This window comes from Salvia miltiorrhiza, chromosome 7 (assembly GCF_028751815.1).
Source record: "Salvia miltiorrhiza cultivar Shanhuang (shh) chromosome 7, IMPLAD_Smil_shh, whole genome shotgun sequence".
Taxonomy (NCBI): Eukaryota; Viridiplantae; Streptophyta; class Magnoliopsida; order Lamiales; family Lamiaceae; genus Salvia; species Salvia miltiorrhiza.
The window spans coordinates 38,214,627-38,231,436 of record NC_080393.1 but is presented as its reverse complement, the minus strand read 5'-3'; the positions used below and the strand labels follow the sequence as shown (position 1 = coordinate 38,231,436).

The window sequence follows — 16,810 nt, the reverse complement described above, 5'->3', positions numbered from 1 at the left end:
TGCCAGACCCAGCTATCCGATTAGAGTGTTTAGGTTTCATTTCTGTACTTGTGAGTAGCACAATTGAAGCCCTGCTAAGTCTTCCTTGAGAGACGACTTGAGTCACCTTACCACCCTAGGACGACCTCGTATAAATTCGAGTCCATCCGCTAGGTGTTTTTAGGATGAGTCACGGCACTACACTACCGAACCGACCAGCCTACCGCACTAAACCGGAGGAGACAAAGGAGTTGAAAAGGCAAATCGGCGAGCTTTTAGCTAAAGGGCACGTGAGGGAGAGTTTGAGCCCTTGTACGGTACCTGTGCTTCTCGTACCTAAGAAGGACTCGACCATGAGGATGTGCTGTGATTGCCGAGCCATTAATAACATCACGGTAAAGTATCGCCATCCCATCCCTCGTTTGGATGATACGCTTGATGAATTGCATGGTGCCTTTGTGTTCTCTAAAATTGATTTGCGTAGTGGGTATCATCAAATACGGATTAAGGAAGGTGATGAATGGAAGACTGCGTTTAAGACAAAACTTGGTTTGTATGAGTGGTTAGTTATGCCCTTTGGCTTGACTAATGCTCCTAGTACGTTTATGCATCATATGAATCATATTTTACGTGCTTTTATTGGCAGATTTGTCATAGTCTATTTTGATGATATCCTTATTTATAGCAAGCATCATGATGACCATATAGAGCACTTGAGGTCTGTTATGGACGTACTTCGCAAAGAGAAGTTGTTTGCTAATCTTAAGAAGTGTACGTTCTGTACGGACAAGGTTGTGTTTCTTGGGTTTGTTGTTAGCGCGCAAGGTGTACAGGTGGATGAAGAGAAGATCCGCACTATTTAGGAGTGGCCAACACCCAAGAGCCTTGGTGAAGTACGAAGCTTTCACGGACTTGCGAGCTTCTACAGACGGTTCGTACCTCACTTAGCAGCATAGCAGCGCCGCTCACCGAGGTGATCAAGAAGAACGTGGAGTTCAAGTGGGGCAAAGCGCAAGAGGAGGCCTTTGCGCTATTGAAGTACAAGATAACTCACACCCCGGTACTATCTCTTCCTAACTTTTCGAAAACTTTGAAATTGAATGTGATGCTTCTGGTGTTGGGATTGGTGCAGTGTTGATGCAAGAGAGGCGTCCCATCGCATATTTCAGCGAAAATTTGAGTGGAGCGACGTTGAGCTATCCCACGTACGATAAGGAGCTGTATGCTTTAGTGCGAGCATTACAGACGTGGCAGCACTACTTGTGGCCCACCGAGTTCGTTATTCACACCGATCATGAGTCATTGAAACACTTGAAGGGGCAGCACAAGCTGAACAAGCGACATGCACGGTGGATGGAGTTCATTGAGACGTTTCCATACGTCATCAAGTACAAGCAAGGTAAGGAGAATGTGGTAGCCGATGCCCTCTCTCGAAGGTATGCTTTGATCTCTACCCTAGATGCTAAGTTGCTTGGATTTGAGTGCATCAAGAATGTCTATGAGCATGATGAGGATTTTGGTGAGATTTATAGAGCTTGTGCACGATCTGCTAGTGGCGAATACTTTCGACATGATGACTATCTTTTTATGAAGAATAAGTTATGTGTCCCTAAGTGTTCTCTATGAAATCTGTTGTTGCTTGAGTCTCATGGTGGGGGGTTAATGGGGCACTTTGGTATTGCTAAGACCTTAGCTATGTTACATGAACATTTCTTTTGGCCTCACATGAAACGCGATGTGGAACACATATGTGGTCGATGCATTACTTGTAAGCAAGCAAAGTCTAGAGTCAATTCTCATGGTTTGTACACGCCTCTGCCTATCCCTAATACACCTTGGATAGATCTCTCCATGGACTTCGTGTTAGGTCTGCCTAGGACTAAGCATGGTCGAGATTCTATTTTTGTTGTCGTTGATCGCTTCTGTAAGATGGCACACTTCATTCCATGTCATAAAACTGATGATGCCTCGCATGTCGCTAACTTGTTCTTTAGAGAAGTTGTTAGGTTGCATGGCATGCCTAGGACTATTGTTTCTGATCGGGATGCAAAGTTCTTGAGCAATTTTTAGAAGACCTTGTGGTGTAAGCTAGGCACAAAACTTTTGTTTTCTACAACTTGTCATCCACAAACTGATGGTCAAACCGAGGTGGTGAATCGGACTTTGTCTATGTTGCTTAGACCCATTATCAAAAAGAACATTAAGTCTTGGGAATAGTGTCTCCATCATGTCGAGTTTGCTTACAACCGTTCTGTTCATTCTGCTACTAAGTATTCTCCTTTTGAAATTGTGTATGGTTTTAACCCTTTGACACCGCTGGACTTGGCTCCTTTACCCGAGAGCGAGCATATTAATATGGATGGCCAGCGCAGAGCTGAGTTCGTAAGGCAGGTACATGAGAGGGCCAGAGCTAACATCGAGCGCCGCACACGGCAGTATGCAGAGCAGGCTAACCAGGGCCGTCGCAAGGTGGTGTTCGAGCCCGATGATTGGATTTGGCTACACATGCGCAAGGACCGATTTCCAGAGCAGCGGCGTTCTAAGTTACTTCCTAGGAGAGATGGCCCATTTCAAGTGATGGAACGGATCAATGATAATGTCTACAAATTAGACTTACCAGGTGAGTATAATGTGAGTGCTACCTTTAATGTGTCTGATTTGAGTCCTTTTGATGTAGGCGATGCTGTGGATTTGAGGACAAATCCTCTTCAAGAGGAGGGGAATGATGCAGCCCAGAGCAGAGCTTCGGATACCGCCCAGAGTAGAGCTCTGAATGCAGTGCAGAGCAGAGATCCGGTGCATGTTCCCATTGGTCCGGTGACGAGAGCTAGATCCAAGACGTTCAAGGCTAACTTAATGGCTTTAGTGGAAGAGATCTGGAAGCAAGAGCTGAGAAAGCCGATTGGAGACAGGCTGCCAGAGCAGAGTACAAGTGTGGTAAACCTTGTAACTTACAGAGCAGACGTGCAGAGCAGAGCAGAGCAGATCCGCAGAACAGAGCAGAGCAAACCAGCAGAGCAGAGTAGACGTGCCGGGTCAGAGCAGAGCTGGCTCTAGTCAGAGCAGAGCTGAGCATCAGAGCTGACTCTAGTTCACAGCAGAGCTAAGTTTTCAGAGCTGTAGTTTTCAGAGTTGGAGCTTTCAGAGCTGGTGCTCCGGAGCTGGTGTATTCCAGAGCTGGCGTATTCCAGACCTGACGAGTATAGAGCTGACTTTCTCGCTAGTTTGTTTAAACGTGCTGATCAAGTTTAGTTGTTCCTTGTTTTAAGTTTTCTTTGTTTTCACGCTATTTCCTTCATTAGATTAGGGTTTAGTATGCCTATATATATGGCTGATTATTGTTGGACAAAAGTTAGCTAATTTTTGATATATGATATTGTGAGTTATTCTCCCTCAAGTTTCTCGAATTCTTCTTGATTGTTCCAAAACAAGAATTCAATTATCGACGTAACGGCAAGTTCACCATCCCTCGTCGCGTGGCATTCAACGTCCCCGAGTTGCTGCATCAATCATACGTTGGGGTTTAGGGATCCGTTCTCTAGATAACTTCGTAGATTAGGTCAGGGTTTTGGGATAATTCCATACTTTATCTTATTTCAATTCTCGTTGTTCAGTCTTCCGTGTGTGTTCTCTGTCCAGTCCGGCGAAGATCTTGTTATTACCGGCGAGGATCACATCATGTCGGCTCGGCCTCCTACTCTTGATAGTGGTGGCAAGAACTACAACTTGTGGAAAACTAGGATGAAAATCTATGTCAAATCTATTGATGAACGTGCCTGGGTTGCTGTGTTGGATGGATGGACTCCACCGAATACCACTGATGATAATGGCGTTACATCTCTCACACCCGAGAGTAGATGGTCTGCTGATGAAAGACTCATTTCTCATCATAACTCCAGAGCCTTGAATGCTATTTTTATCTCTGTTGATGTTCTTGCTTTTCGTATGATCTCTAATTGCACATAAGCTCGAGATGCTTGGCTCATTTTGCAGGAACAATGTGAAGGTTCAGTCAGTGTTAGAATTTGAGATTTTGACAATGCGCGACGATGAGACTATCTCTGCATAATATGAAAAGCTATGTGAAATCTCAAATGAAGCTATTGGTCTTGGGGAACCTATTAGCAATGAAAGGCTGGTCAGTAAAATGTTGAGATCTCTCCCTGAAAGGTATAACATGAAAATTTCTTCCATTGAAGAAACTGCTGATGTTGCTACCATGCGAGTTGGTGATCTGGTCAGCAAGTTGGTAACTTTTGAGATGAATCTTAAACAACAAAAAGCTGATCATGTGTCCAAAAGTGTGACTTTCCGTGTTGAAAAGACCTCTGAAAATTCTGATGTTACTAACATGTCTGAGTGTACAGATGTTAATCTTGAGGAGCAAGATGATGCTAACCTTGCCATGTTGGTTAAATTTTTTAACAACATGTTGAAATCTTTTATGAAAGAAAAATTCAAAAGTGGTTAAAGGAAACCTTCTGGATCTTCATCCAACATCACCAATGTTAAGAAGAATGTTGGAATAACATCAGAGGTAAGAAGTATTGATCACATTTAATGCAGGGGCTGTCAAGGGATGGGTCACTATGCAAATGAGTGTCCCACAGTTGCAAGGAAAAGACATTCTGGTCTTACTGCAACTCTGAGTGATGACTCAGATTCTAAGAAAGAAAAGGTTCTTCTTGTTGCTACGGTTGATGAAGAGGATATGCAGGAAGAAGACATGATTGGAGCCCTTGAAGACCTTGATGATGAAATCAGTTTTTCAGATGTTTTGTCTGAATCTGAAACTCTGAGTGTTGATGACAATATTTCCAGGATTGACAGTCATGTTGATCTGATTGATGAGTCTGAAAACATGAAAGTTGATGTTGATGTTACTAACATTGATGTGAACATGTCTTCTGAAAATGATCAGTTTGATTTGATTATTGATAATAATATTTTTGACATGAATACTGATGTTCAGGAGATTGATGGGATGAAAATCCCCATTAACACAACTAACTGGTATGAAATGACTATTCTTGATGATTTCAATTCTAGTGTACCGAATATTTGTTGTGTTGCAGCTTTGGAAGAACAGGAGAGTGATCCACTAAAAGAGATGGAGAATTTTAAGAATCTCTGTGAGATTGCTGATTCACAATGTCGGGAGATGAGAAGTGACATCTGTATGTTGGTTGATGAAAATCAGAATCTCAAAGGCCAAATTACAAGGCTTGAAAGGCTGCTTTCTCAACGTGATGTTGAACTCGGTGTGCTCAGCGGTAAAGTTTGTGATTCTGAAAGGGTGTTTGAATGTTTTAACAAAGGCACCTCATGTTTAAATGAAGTCTTGTCTCAAGGTCAACGTAGTAACTTTGGTATTGGTTTTTGTCCTGAGGAGCAAGGTAAGGAACATCGTGATACTACTATTTTTGTTAAAGAAAGAAATGTCAGTGTGAATGTTGACAACATTAAGGATTCTCATAAGAAAATCAAAAAGAAAAAATCCTATGTGTGTCATTATATTGTTCTGCTCCTGGTCATATCAAACCTCATTGTGTTAAATACATAAGTGATTGTGCTGTAAAGTCTGCAACACAGATGTTGGATTGCTACTAGAAGAATGTTGGTAACACTGGCAGATTTGACTTCAGCAGATTGTTGGACAAGAGAGAAAAAAACGAAACCTACAATGCTGTTGTCTACACCTCTTTGAATGTTAATATTTCTGAAAATTGGTATTTTGACAGTGGGTGTTCTAGACATATGACAGGAACAAAGACTTTACTCTCTTACTTCGTTCCAACATCAGGAGGAAAAGTCACTTTTGGAGGAGGTGCAAAAGGAACAATTTTGGGGAAAGTAGTTCTCATTGTTACTGATTTCCCTAAATTGAAAGATGTGTATCTTGTTGAAGGGCTTAAAGCTAACCTGATTAGTATTAGTCAGTTGTGTGATGCAGGAATGACTGTGAAGTTTGACAAACATCTTTGTGAAGTGTTTGATGACACCAATAGGTGTGTAATGATGGAAAAAAGGTCGTCTGACAACTGCTACAAGTCTCAAGAAGAAACCATCTGCAATACGGCCAAACTTGATGATGTTGAGCTATGGCATCAACGACTTGGACATGTCAACTTCAAGAATCTTCAAAAGCTTCTCACACATGATGTTGTTCGTGGCCTTCCTAATCTGAATTTCAAGAAAGATGTTGTTTGTCAACCATGCCAGAAGGGGAAGCAACACAAGACAGCTCATCCAATGTTATAACCATGCTGTACCTCAAGATGTTTTGAGCTTCTGCACATGGATCTAATGGGACCCATTGAAGTTGAGAGTTTAGGAGGTAAATGGTATGTTCTTGTGTGTGCCGATGATTTCTCAAGATATACTAGGGTTGAATTCTTGAAAACCAAATCTGAAACATTTGCTCATTTCAAGAAACTTTACAAAAGATTCAGAGTTCAATATGGTCAGAATGTTGGTAGAATTAGGACTGATCATGGCAGGGAGTTTGAGAACTCTTTATTTGATGATTTCTGTACTAACAATGGAATTTTCCATTAGTTTTCTGCACCCAAAACTCCTCAGTAAAATGGTGTTGCAGAAAGGAAGAATAGAACCATACAGGAAATGATGAGAGCAATGTTGCAAGCAAAAGGTATTTCCAAACGATTGTGGGCTGAAGCAGTGAGTACAGCATGCCACATCATCAATAGGGTGTACATGAGACCAGGTACTATGTTAACACCGTATGAGATCCTCAAAGGTAAGAAACCTGACCTCAAGTACTTTCACATTTTTGGTTGTGTTTGCTACATCTTGAATGATCGTGATCAACTTAGCAAACTTGATTCCAAAAGTGACAAGGGACTTTTTCTTGGGTATTCTGTGAATAGTCATGCTTATCGGGTATATAACCTAAGAACAAAGACTATTCAAGAGACTGTTAATGTTGTGTTTGATGACACTCTTAGCCTTGCTGATAGAACAGAGGATGAAAATGTTACTGAGCTACTTGAGGAGCCTAACAGTACAAGTCAAGCATCTGATCAACATAGAAGTGACAGTGTTGGTACAACATCAGTACCAACATCTGATGTTATGTCTGCTGAGTCAACATCAGAAGGAGAAACCGGTGATTATGTGTCAGACTCTGAAGAAGAACTGGGAGCTCAATTTCTTCATGATTCCATCAGACGTGATCCTCCGTGTCATGTTAGGAGGGATCATCCAAGCTCTCAAATCATTGGACATGTTGCTGAGAAAGTTGTCACTCGACAGAAAAAAGATGTTAACTACAAGGAGATGGTAAGAATTGCATGCATGACTTCTATATGTGAACTTGTAGAGTTTGAATGTTATCTGTCTCATGTTGAATCAAAGAATGTTGTTGATGCTCTTAAAGATATCATGTGGGTTAATGCTATGCATGAGGAATTAAATCAATTTGTTAGAAATGATGTGTGGGATCTATCCCTAGACCACAAAATAAGAATGTTATTGGTACTAAGTGGATTTTCAAAAATAAAACTGATGAAGCTGGTAACATTGTGAGAAACAAGGCTAGATTGGTTGCACAGGGGTACACTCAAGTTGAAGGGATTGATTTTGATGAAACCTTTGCACCTGTTGCTAGAATTGAGTCGATCAGGCTGTTGTTTGCCATTGCTTGTTAGTTTGGAATCTCTTTGTTACAGATGGATGTTAAGAGTGCGTTTTTAAATATAGTTTTATCTGAAGAAGCCTATGTTGAACAGCCTAAAGGTTTTGAGAATGTGAGTAAACTTGATCATGTGTTTAAACTAAAAAAGGCTTTGTATGGTTTGGAACAAGCACCACGTGCGTGGTATGAAAGGTTAACTGTGTTTCTCTTTGATTATGGTTTTTCTCGTGGTCAAGTTGATAAAACATTGTTCATAAAAACATGCTGGTAACACTATCATTGCACAGATATATGTTGATGACATTGTGTTTGGTGCAACTAATGATAAGCTTGTTAAGGAGTTTGTTCAGGCTATGTCCACCACATTTGAGATGAGTATGGTGGGGCAATTGAATTTTTTCTTAGGTTTACAAATAACACAAACTCCTGAAGGCATTTTCTTCTCACAAAGCAAGTACTCGAAAGGTCTTGTCCAGAGATTTGGTCTTGACTCTGCTAAACACATGAGAACTCCCATGGGTTCCACTGACAGATTATGCAGGGACGATGTTGGACGTGATGTTGATCCAACATTATACCAAGAAATGATTAGCAGCCAACTTTATTTAACTGCGAGTAGACCTGATATTCTGTATAGTGTGGAAGTGTGTGCTAGGTACCAAGCTCAGCCAAAAGAGTCACATTTGAAGGCTGTTAAGTGCATCATACGTTATGTTGCTGGAACATCCGAACTTGGAATGTGGTATTCCAAAGATACTAACTCTAACATTGTTGGATTTAGTGATGCTGATTGGGCAGGTAATGCTGACGATAGAAAAAGCACAAGTGGATGATGCTATCTTTTAGGAAACAATGTTGTGTCATGGTCAAGCAAGAAACAAAATTGTGTTTCTCTTTCTACTGCTGAAGCCGAGTTCATTGCTACTGGTAGTTGTTGTGCTCAACTTCTTTGGCTCAGACAAATGTTGGATGATTATGGTATGTAAAGTGATATCTTGACTGTTATGTGTGACAACACTAGTTCCATAGAGATTTCTAAGAATCCTGTTCAACACTCTCGCACAAAGCACATTGATATTCATCACAACTTCATAAGAGATCTTGTTGAGAAAAAACTCATTGTGTTGGAATACATTCCTACTGAAAAATAGCTTGCTGATATTTTTACCAAGGCTTTAGATTTTGAGAGATTCTTCCATCTTAGGAAGTCTCTCGGTTTGTGCTGCATTTAAGTTTTCTTGCATGTGAGATGTTAGGACTTAGGTTGTTTTGTTTGGATCCTAACATCTATTTCTGTTTCTTGTGTTTATTTTTTTTCTTTTAGGCATTTGCATGTTGGAGACTGTGTTACTGACAATGCAGTGTTCATGTTGGCTATCTGATGTTGTTCGTACTAACCGGAACATGCTGTGTTCTTTTAGCAGATGTTGATAAAAAAAAATGTTTTTGATGTTGTAAGACCGGTAGCACAAGAGTGAGGCTTGATGGTCATAAAACATCTTCATCAAATAAATAAGATAATCTCTTCTCTCATCTAAGTACTCGGGGCACGGCGTTCGCTGCGACGATGCACTCAGGAAAAATGGATGTTGAGTTCTTAGGATCTCAAATTGTTTTGAAAAGGGATCTTCTTCTGCTAAGAGAAACATAGTCTGTATTTCCGGATGTTGAATAATATTGATATCTAATGTTGGACTAACATTTGAAGTAACATTGGCTCTACTGTTCTGTTTCGTTAGGCATACCTTTCTTGTTGTTTGTTTCTCTCTATTTATCTTCTCCTTGGTGATCTTATCAGTTTGATTGTGTTTCTAGGGTTTGTTCTTCTGATACTTGGTTCGCCTTTCTTTATCTCTTGTGATATGGTCTTTCGAAATTCGATTTGCATTTGCGAGGAAGATTTTTATGGGATTTGATTTTATCTCGTGGCTTAGTGGTTGATGTTGGCTGGGGTCTTCTGTTTATTAAGGGGTTGTTCATGTTCATCATTATTACCTTTCATTTCACAAACCCCCTATCGAGTTTTGTGCAGTGTTTTCCTTTGAAGCTCAAAAGTCATGGACAAAAACGCAGATCTCTCTTCACTCATCAAGAGTTTGATCCAACACTTTGGTTCACCGGAAAGTGTTGCCAAACATCTCTCTGCTCTTCCACAGATGGTCGAAACCACCGAAAAACCCTCTTCTTCCCAAGCACCGGCGGAAGTCCCAGGTGAAACCATTACTCCAGCTCCATCTCCAAAAGGTTCTCCGAAGAGGAGCACCAATGAGTTCTCCGTTGGGACTGATGTTGCTCCTATCTCTCTGCAAATGGTGGAGACTCCCATCAATCCTGAGCCGATCTCCACTGTTGCTCCTCTTGAGATTTTCCATTCACCAAAAATGGCGCCTCAAGCTGGTCCTTCTCTTAAGGTTGACGAAGAACTCAAAAAGGGGAAATCTCTTTTCAAAAACCCTACTGTTCAAGCGGCCCCAGAAAAATCCACAGTGCCTTCATCTCTTGCTGTGGATTAACATCAAACTCCCCTTACCACTCCAAGCGAAGAGTCAATTCCCTTTTCCAAAGAGGAATCAGTGCATGCAACTCAAGATACTTCTTTGGAGAGAATTGGGGAGATAGCCAAAGAGGCTCTTCTTGATCTTGCCTCGCAACCTGGATCAGATGTTGATAAAGCCTCTGTTGTTGCTGAAGAAGAATTTGCAGATGTTGGCGACAAACCCACATCCATGGATGTTGATGAAACTGAAAGGATTCCTGATGTTGATCAGGATGTTGATCCAGAAGAGAGCACATATGTTATTGATGTTGAGACCTTTGTCCTTGACAAGAAAAGCGGGAAACGAAAAGTTTGTATGGCTTCTCTGAGGCGATCCTCAAGATCCAAATCCACACGGGTGATTCCATCAACTCTCAACCTTCCTAGTCGAGAAGACAGTGTTGTTGGTCCAACATCAAAGCCAACAGTGCTCAAGCCAAAGGTTGAACACTCTCCTACCTCGAAGAGCGGGAAGGTTTTTTCGACCTCTCACACTACCTCTCCTCGCATTAGCTGTTCTGGAAGCTCCTCTGAATAAGAGGTTGAGGTTAGTAAGTCGTATTCTACTCATTTTTACACTCGTGAAGCAAATAATGCGCTTAAAGTGTTGGCTGCTAGGAAGTTTTATAATGATAGACGTGCGGATAAGGATTTCTTTTCAAAGTTTAAGCTTGATGTCCTATTACAAGATAGGGGTATGTGGGGTAATGTTATCAATATTTTTGGCTATGATGCTGAGATTGTTAGGGAGTTCTATGTTAATCTGATGCCGGAGGCTTTTGATTCAAAATCTGTTAAGTATGGGAAAATATTTGTTAGGGGTAAGGTCTTTAATTTCTCTCCATCCGTTATTAACAAAGCATGCTACACTGCGGATACTAACACTGCTGATGTTGAGATTGATGATGATGAGATGACTAGGGAGTTAACTGGAGGAAAGCTTAAGGCATAGACCTCTAAATTTGCTGCGTCCACCTTGTCCTGGAAATACACTGTGCTACACAAAATTGCTGTTTACAACTGGCTTCCAAGCAAAAACACTACTGCTCTAACTAAGGAACAAGCTGAATTTATCTTTAAAGTTGGTAAGCCATTGGCTTTCACCTTTGGTGAGCAAGTGTTTGTTAACATCTCTCGTGCAACATTTAAGTCTACAGGAGGTAGTATGCTTCTATTTCCCAGCTTCATCTACAATCTCTTGGTTAAGAAAGGACTCGAGGAGAGAGAGGAAGTTGTGCTTGTTGAAGAGAAGAACTTGCTCGAGTTTTCCAAAACCCTTCTCACTCCTGATCGTATCAAAGATCTCCCTTACGAGCCTCCTCGTACTGGTCCTCACTACTCTCCTCAGCCTGATGATAAAGCTGGCTCTGCTGAAGCTGAGATCGACAAGTATGGTGAAGCCGAAGATGTTGATTACACAACTGGTCCAGATGTTGACCTTGATGTTGCTAACATCTGATCTGTCAAAGCCCATTTCACTAAAGAAACATCAACATCTCGTAAAGGCAAGGAACTAGTTGGAGAATCGGAGGTTGAGATCGATCTTGACATTGCAGAGCTCATTAAGGCTAGATAGGATCTTCTCAAGCTCAAAAGCCAAGTGCAATTAATGGCGGATTAAACGATCAAGCTGGGGCAGGATATGCTCGCGAGGGTTGATTGCTGTGAACAAATTTTCTCGAAACTCCTACCTTTTCCTTCTTCAACAAAAAAGGGTGAGTAGTTTTCTATTGTTAGTTGTGGAGTTGACTACGATTGTTGGCAGTTTTAGTTTCAAAACAATGTTTCTTTGGTGGTATTTTTGATGCATGGACATCTTTTACTTTGTTTTGTTTTTGGGGTTCTAATCCTCTTGGATGTTTGTTGTGCATGAGCACCTGTTTTTGGTAACAAAGTTTTTGTTATCTTAGTTTTTGATTATCTGTTGGTTCAACATTTATCATTTTTTTGATATACTTTCGTATATTGTGTTTTGGGCAGGTCAAATGAAGGTCTTGGTCTTTGGCCGACCTTCATTTTGATCAAACAAAGAAAGGCTTCATTTGATCAACTTGTTTGTGAAATGTTTCATCTTGTGTTTTGATCAATGTTGATCGAGAGGTTAAATGCTTTGAGTATTATCTTGTTGATCAAAGTTGATCAAGAGGTTGAATGCTGCTGCTTGCTTTGTTTATTTTGAGTATGTTGATCGAGAGGTTAAATGCTCCGAATGCTGTTGTTTGTTTTGCTATCATCTGTGTATCAGGTTCTCATGATGTTCGATTTAGGGGGAGTTCTTTACTTCTTCTTGTTTGTTCCAAAACGATTGTTGGGTCAACATTCTGTTTTGGACTCTTTCTTAAGGTTGTACCGCTTGTTTGTTTCAGGGGGAGTGTTGTTCTAACATCTCTTCCGAACTGTTTTTGAGGTTCACCTCTTGTTTGATTAAGGGGGAGTTTCTAACTCTTTCTTGATCTAAAATATCTGTAACATAGAATTCTTTTTTTATATAGTTTTTTTTCTTTTTGTTTGTTTTTGTTTTTGTTGCAGGAAGAAAAAGATTAAGGGGGAGATTGTTAGAGTCAATGTTGACTCCGACAATGTTGGGACCAATGTTGATAACATTCGTGTTTTCAATGTTGGGTGGAATGTTGATAACATTCTTGGTGTCAACATTTCTGGGTTTCAACCAACATTCTGGAGTCTGCCTTGACTCCATACTTTGACTCTCCATTGGTAATTGTATATATTTAATCTTTACCTTCATTTCACGTTTTCTTATTCTTTAGTTGTGAAATAACATTTTTATGCTTGTTGACCACGTTTCTAATAAGTGGATAGGCGGTTATGCATGGTTCAAAGTAGTGGGCAGGTTGTTGCTATTTTTTAGGAACCATGATCTCGTAACAAACATTCCAAGGCTGGTCGACTAGCAGTTTTTGAAGACGGATTGCAGCAGTTATATGAAGGTTCTGGAAGTGGGAAGTGGATGAAACCAACCACGACATGAAGGCCTATAAATGCAGCAAGAAGCTTCAATCATCCTCACGTTTTAGAAGTGCAAAATCAGCGACTTAATATTCACTCACAACCAACTCGTCATTTTCCTGCTGCAAACGTGACACCGGTTCTTCAAGGATTGCTTTGACGAAGTAGACTTAGGCAGCCAATCTGTAAAGTCTATCTTTGTATAGAGCAAGATTTGAAGTGCAAGTCCATTGGAGCGTACCAGGTTGTTTGCTTTGTTCGATTAACTTTTGTTATTCGGCTGTTTTAGGTTCTGTGTTGTATCAACATCGTAGTACAGAAAGTAGACAGGTTGGTTTATCTTGAAGGAATATTAAGTTGAATTAATACTCGATTGCCCGATGATCGTTTCTTGGATTATTATTAATTCATCATACAACGATTAATTCCTAACATGCTCCTATGAATTTAACAGCTGCACACAGGTGTTAGGAAAACTTACTTGAGAATCGGATGCACAGATGGTTGATGATCGCGTCGAATGATTCAGACTCCAGCTCTGATCTTCTCGACTGTATCCCGCTCAATTTCCAACGTTGGATGGACAACGAGCTATGGAAATTCCCAAGACAGAATGCCTCTCACGTTTCCTGCGCCCCCTCTGCTCTCAAAAACCCTAATTTTATCAGTGTATTTTCCTGAGAGCTGACAGCTGTATTTAATAGATAATTAAATACGTATGGGGCGCTCCTTTTCTTGTGAGGGACGATTTCTGCCCTACTTGGGCTAGGAGACATTGGGCCAGCCCAGGGACCAGATACAAGGAATAAAGATGGGCCTCAAATAAATTAATTTATCTATGGTCAGCCCAGACCATAATTAATTTATAAATATCAGTTCATTCCACTAGAGAACCGATACTGACTTACCCCTTTATTGCCGGTGATGAGTCGGGGCTTGTATTTAGACTTATTAAATCTCCGTATTTAAAATGTCCGACATCCATTAATTAATTAGAGCTCTGACAGCTTAAATTAATTAATCTCTTAATAATTCCTTAAGCAGTACCACTCAAACTTTATTATTACGCCTGAACTTAATCAACCTGCAGGGTTTAGCGTAATAAACCTTATTGAGCTCCTTAAGGGGATGTCATTATCCTATACCGGATACGGGTACTAATACAGATAATCAAATATCATATATTAACCGCTATCACCCAAGATACAGAGTACTCGAGTTAGCATTTAACTCTCGCCCATAGTAAGTCAAAGTGATATACGAGTTAACATATATATCTGAATACTTATTAGTATTAAGATTTATAAGTCACCGAGATCTTGATTCTTCACTTAAGTCAGATAGAAGAATACATCTCAAACTGTGGTCCTATCAATACGTAATGACGTACCAGTATAGACAAGTAGCCAAGACAAACTACTTCCATCTATACTGCAGCCTAAACCAATAACTTGTCCTAGAGTTATTTCGGCTGTGATCATATTATATCTCTTAAGGTTATTCCAATTATATGGTCTTCTGTGATCTACAACACACCATATAATCTACTTATACAGAGATAAAGAACATACATATGCAATCATGAACACAATCAGATAGGAGATAAGAATAGTGAATAACAGGAATCATTGTATACAAGCATAAAGTTCTTGCTTTCAGTATACAAATCCAACAATCTCCCACTTATACTAAAGCAAAACTTTTAGTATACAATGTGTCTAAATACTAGCTATTACAAAAACTTCACTTCATCTCTCCCACTTATACTGAAAGTTTTTCTCTAAGTGGGTGGCATCAACCGCAATCCCATCCCTCGAGCATGCTTCTCATAGGTCTTTTGCGGTAAGCTTTTCGTGAAAGGATCAGCTAGGTTCTCCAATGTATCAATCTTTTCTACTAGCACATCTCCTCTGTTTACGATTTCTCGTATGATGTGGTACTTTCTCTCTATGTGTTTTGACGCCTTGTGGCTCCTGGGTTCCTTGGAATTTGCCACTGCACCCGAGTTATCACAATAAATTATGATACTCTTAGGCAAATTAGGGACCACTCCTAGATCCAAGAGGTAGTTCCGGAACCATACAGCCTCCTTAGCAGCTTCCGAAGCAGCTACATATTCGGCTTCCATGGTGGAGTCTGCAATGCACTTCTGCTTTGCACTCCGCCACGATACGGCTCCACCTCCCAAGGTAAACACATAACCAGAGGTAGATCTCTTCTCATCCCGGTCAGCCTGGAAATCCGAATCGGTGTAACCCAAAGGAAATAGACTGTCTGACTGGTAAACTAGCCTATAATCTCGAGTCCGTTTCAGGTACTTGAGAATATGCTTTACCGCAGTCCAGTGTCCTGGTCCAGGGTTCGACTGATATCTCGCAACCATGCCAACGACATAGCAAATATCAGGTCTCGTGCATAGCATCGCATACATGAGGCTACCTACAGCGGAAGCATAGGGTATCTTCCTCATCTCCTCAACCTCACTAGGCGTCTTAGGACACATGTCCTTAGACAGAGGAATACCATGTCTAAAAGGTAGCAAGCCTTTCTTGGCATTTTGCATGCTAAAACGAGCAATCACAGTATCAATGTAAGACGCTTGAGATAAGCTCAACATCCTTTTCTGGCGATCACGAACGACCTTGATCCCCAGGATGTACGCTGCATCTCCTAAGTCTTTCATTTGAAACTGTTCGGATAACCACTTCTTTATGTCCGATAATAGCTCAACATTGTTGCCAATGAGGAGGATATCATCTACATAAAGTGCAAGGAAAACCACGTCACCATTGGCATCTAAACGGTACACGCAACTTTCGTTCTCACAACGAGTAAATCCATAGGATTTAATGACCTCGTCAAAACGTTTGTTCCATGACCTCGAAGCTTGCTTAAGTCCATAAATGGACTTCTTAAGCTTCCACACAAGATGCTCTTCGCCCTTCTTCACAAACCCTTCAGGTTGCTGCATATAGATGTCCCTTCCTTCTTCAAGGAAACCGTTTAGGAAAGCGGTCTTGACATCCATTTGCCAAATCTCAAGGTTCATGTGGGCTGCTATGGCAAGGAGTATTCGGATAGACTTGAGCATGGCAACCGGCGAGAAGGTCTCATCATAATCTATACCCTGTTCCTGGGTATAACCTTTCGCCACCAGTCTAGCTTTGAAAGCTGCGACTTCGCCATCCGAATCTCTCTTTCTCTTGTATACCCACCTACTACCTATAGCTAAAAAGCCATCTGGTAGTTCGGTCTTTTCGTATACATCCATAGCACCCATGGATTCTATTTCAGAAACCATGGCCTCGTACCAAGAATCTGCATCTTGATCTTTCATCGCTTGTCTATAGTTATCAGGGTCGACATCCTTTTGTTCATCAACAGGAAGTAGATCCGAAGATTCTCCCAAGAACATAAATCGATCGGGTTGAACTACAACCCTCCCACTACGACGAAGCGGTGGTGGTACAGCTGTGACAATGGTTTGTGCAGTGTCTTGTGGTGCATTCACTTGCACACTTGGCTGGGGTGATGGAATCGCCTGTCCATTGCCTTCGATTTCTTGAAGGACAATCTCGGACCTAGACTTGTGCTCATTTATATAATCATGCTCCAAGAATCGTGAGTTGGTGCTAACAACCACTTTCTGATCCTTAGGATTATAAAAATAA

At 40.9% G+C, this 16,810-nt stretch overlaps 2 protein-coding genes across 2 annotated transcripts; both read left to right on the top strand.

The window, feature by feature from the left end:
• Positions 1–2,334: 2,334 nt before the first annotated feature.
• LOC130994194 (uncharacterized) lies at positions 2,335–6,240 on the top strand. Its single transcript, XM_057919228.1, has 6 exons — positions 2,335–2,599; positions 2,711–3,014; positions 3,594–3,922; positions 4,080–4,386; positions 4,546–5,482; positions 5,590–6,240. The coding sequence occupies exons 1-6, from the start codon at positions 2,335–2,337 to the stop codon at positions 6,238–6,240; spliced, it is 2,793 nt and encodes a 930-aa protein (XP_057775211.1).
• A 3,453-nt stretch (positions 6,241–9,693) lies between these two features.
• On the top strand, positions 9,694–11,631 carry LOC130994193 (uncharacterized). Its single transcript, XM_057919226.1, has 4 exons — positions 9,694–10,140; positions 10,240–10,647; positions 10,714–11,118; positions 11,323–11,631. The coding sequence occupies exons 1-4, from the start codon at positions 9,694–9,696 to the stop codon at positions 11,629–11,631; spliced, it is 1,569 nt and encodes a 522-aa protein (XP_057775209.1).
• The last annotated feature ends 5,179 nt before the right edge of the window (positions 11,632–16,810 follow it).

What these genes read in the sequence shown, in the direction of transcription:
- LOC130994194 (XM_057919228.1), top strand. Translation starts at nt 2,335, where the DNA reads ATGGATGGCCAGCGCAGAGCTGAGTTCGTAAGGCAGGTACATGAGAGG. An exon ending in TGTTGATGTTCTTGCTTTTC is followed by an intron (nt 3,923 to 4,079) that starts GTATGATCTCTA and finishes TCTCAAATGAAG; the next exon opens with CTATTGGTCTTGGGGAACCT. An exon ending in GATGATGCTAACCTTGCCAT is followed by an intron (nt 4,387 to 4,545) that starts GTTGGTTAAATT and finishes CATTTAATGCAG; the next exon opens with GGGCTGTCAAGGGATGGGTC.
- LOC130994193 (XM_057919226.1), top strand. Translation starts at nt 9,694, where the DNA reads ATGGACAAAAACGCAGATCTCTCTTCACTCATCAAGAGTTTGATCCAA. An exon ending in CTACCTCGAAGAGCGGGAAG is followed by an intron (nt 10,648 to 10,713) that starts GTTTTTTCGACC and finishes TCTGAATAAGAG; the next exon opens with GTTGAGGTTAGTAAGTCGTA. An exon ending in TAACTGGAGGAAAGCTTAAG is followed by an intron (nt 11,119 to 11,322) that starts GCATAGACCTCT and finishes GCAACATTTAAG; the next exon opens with TCTACAGGAGGTAGTATGCT.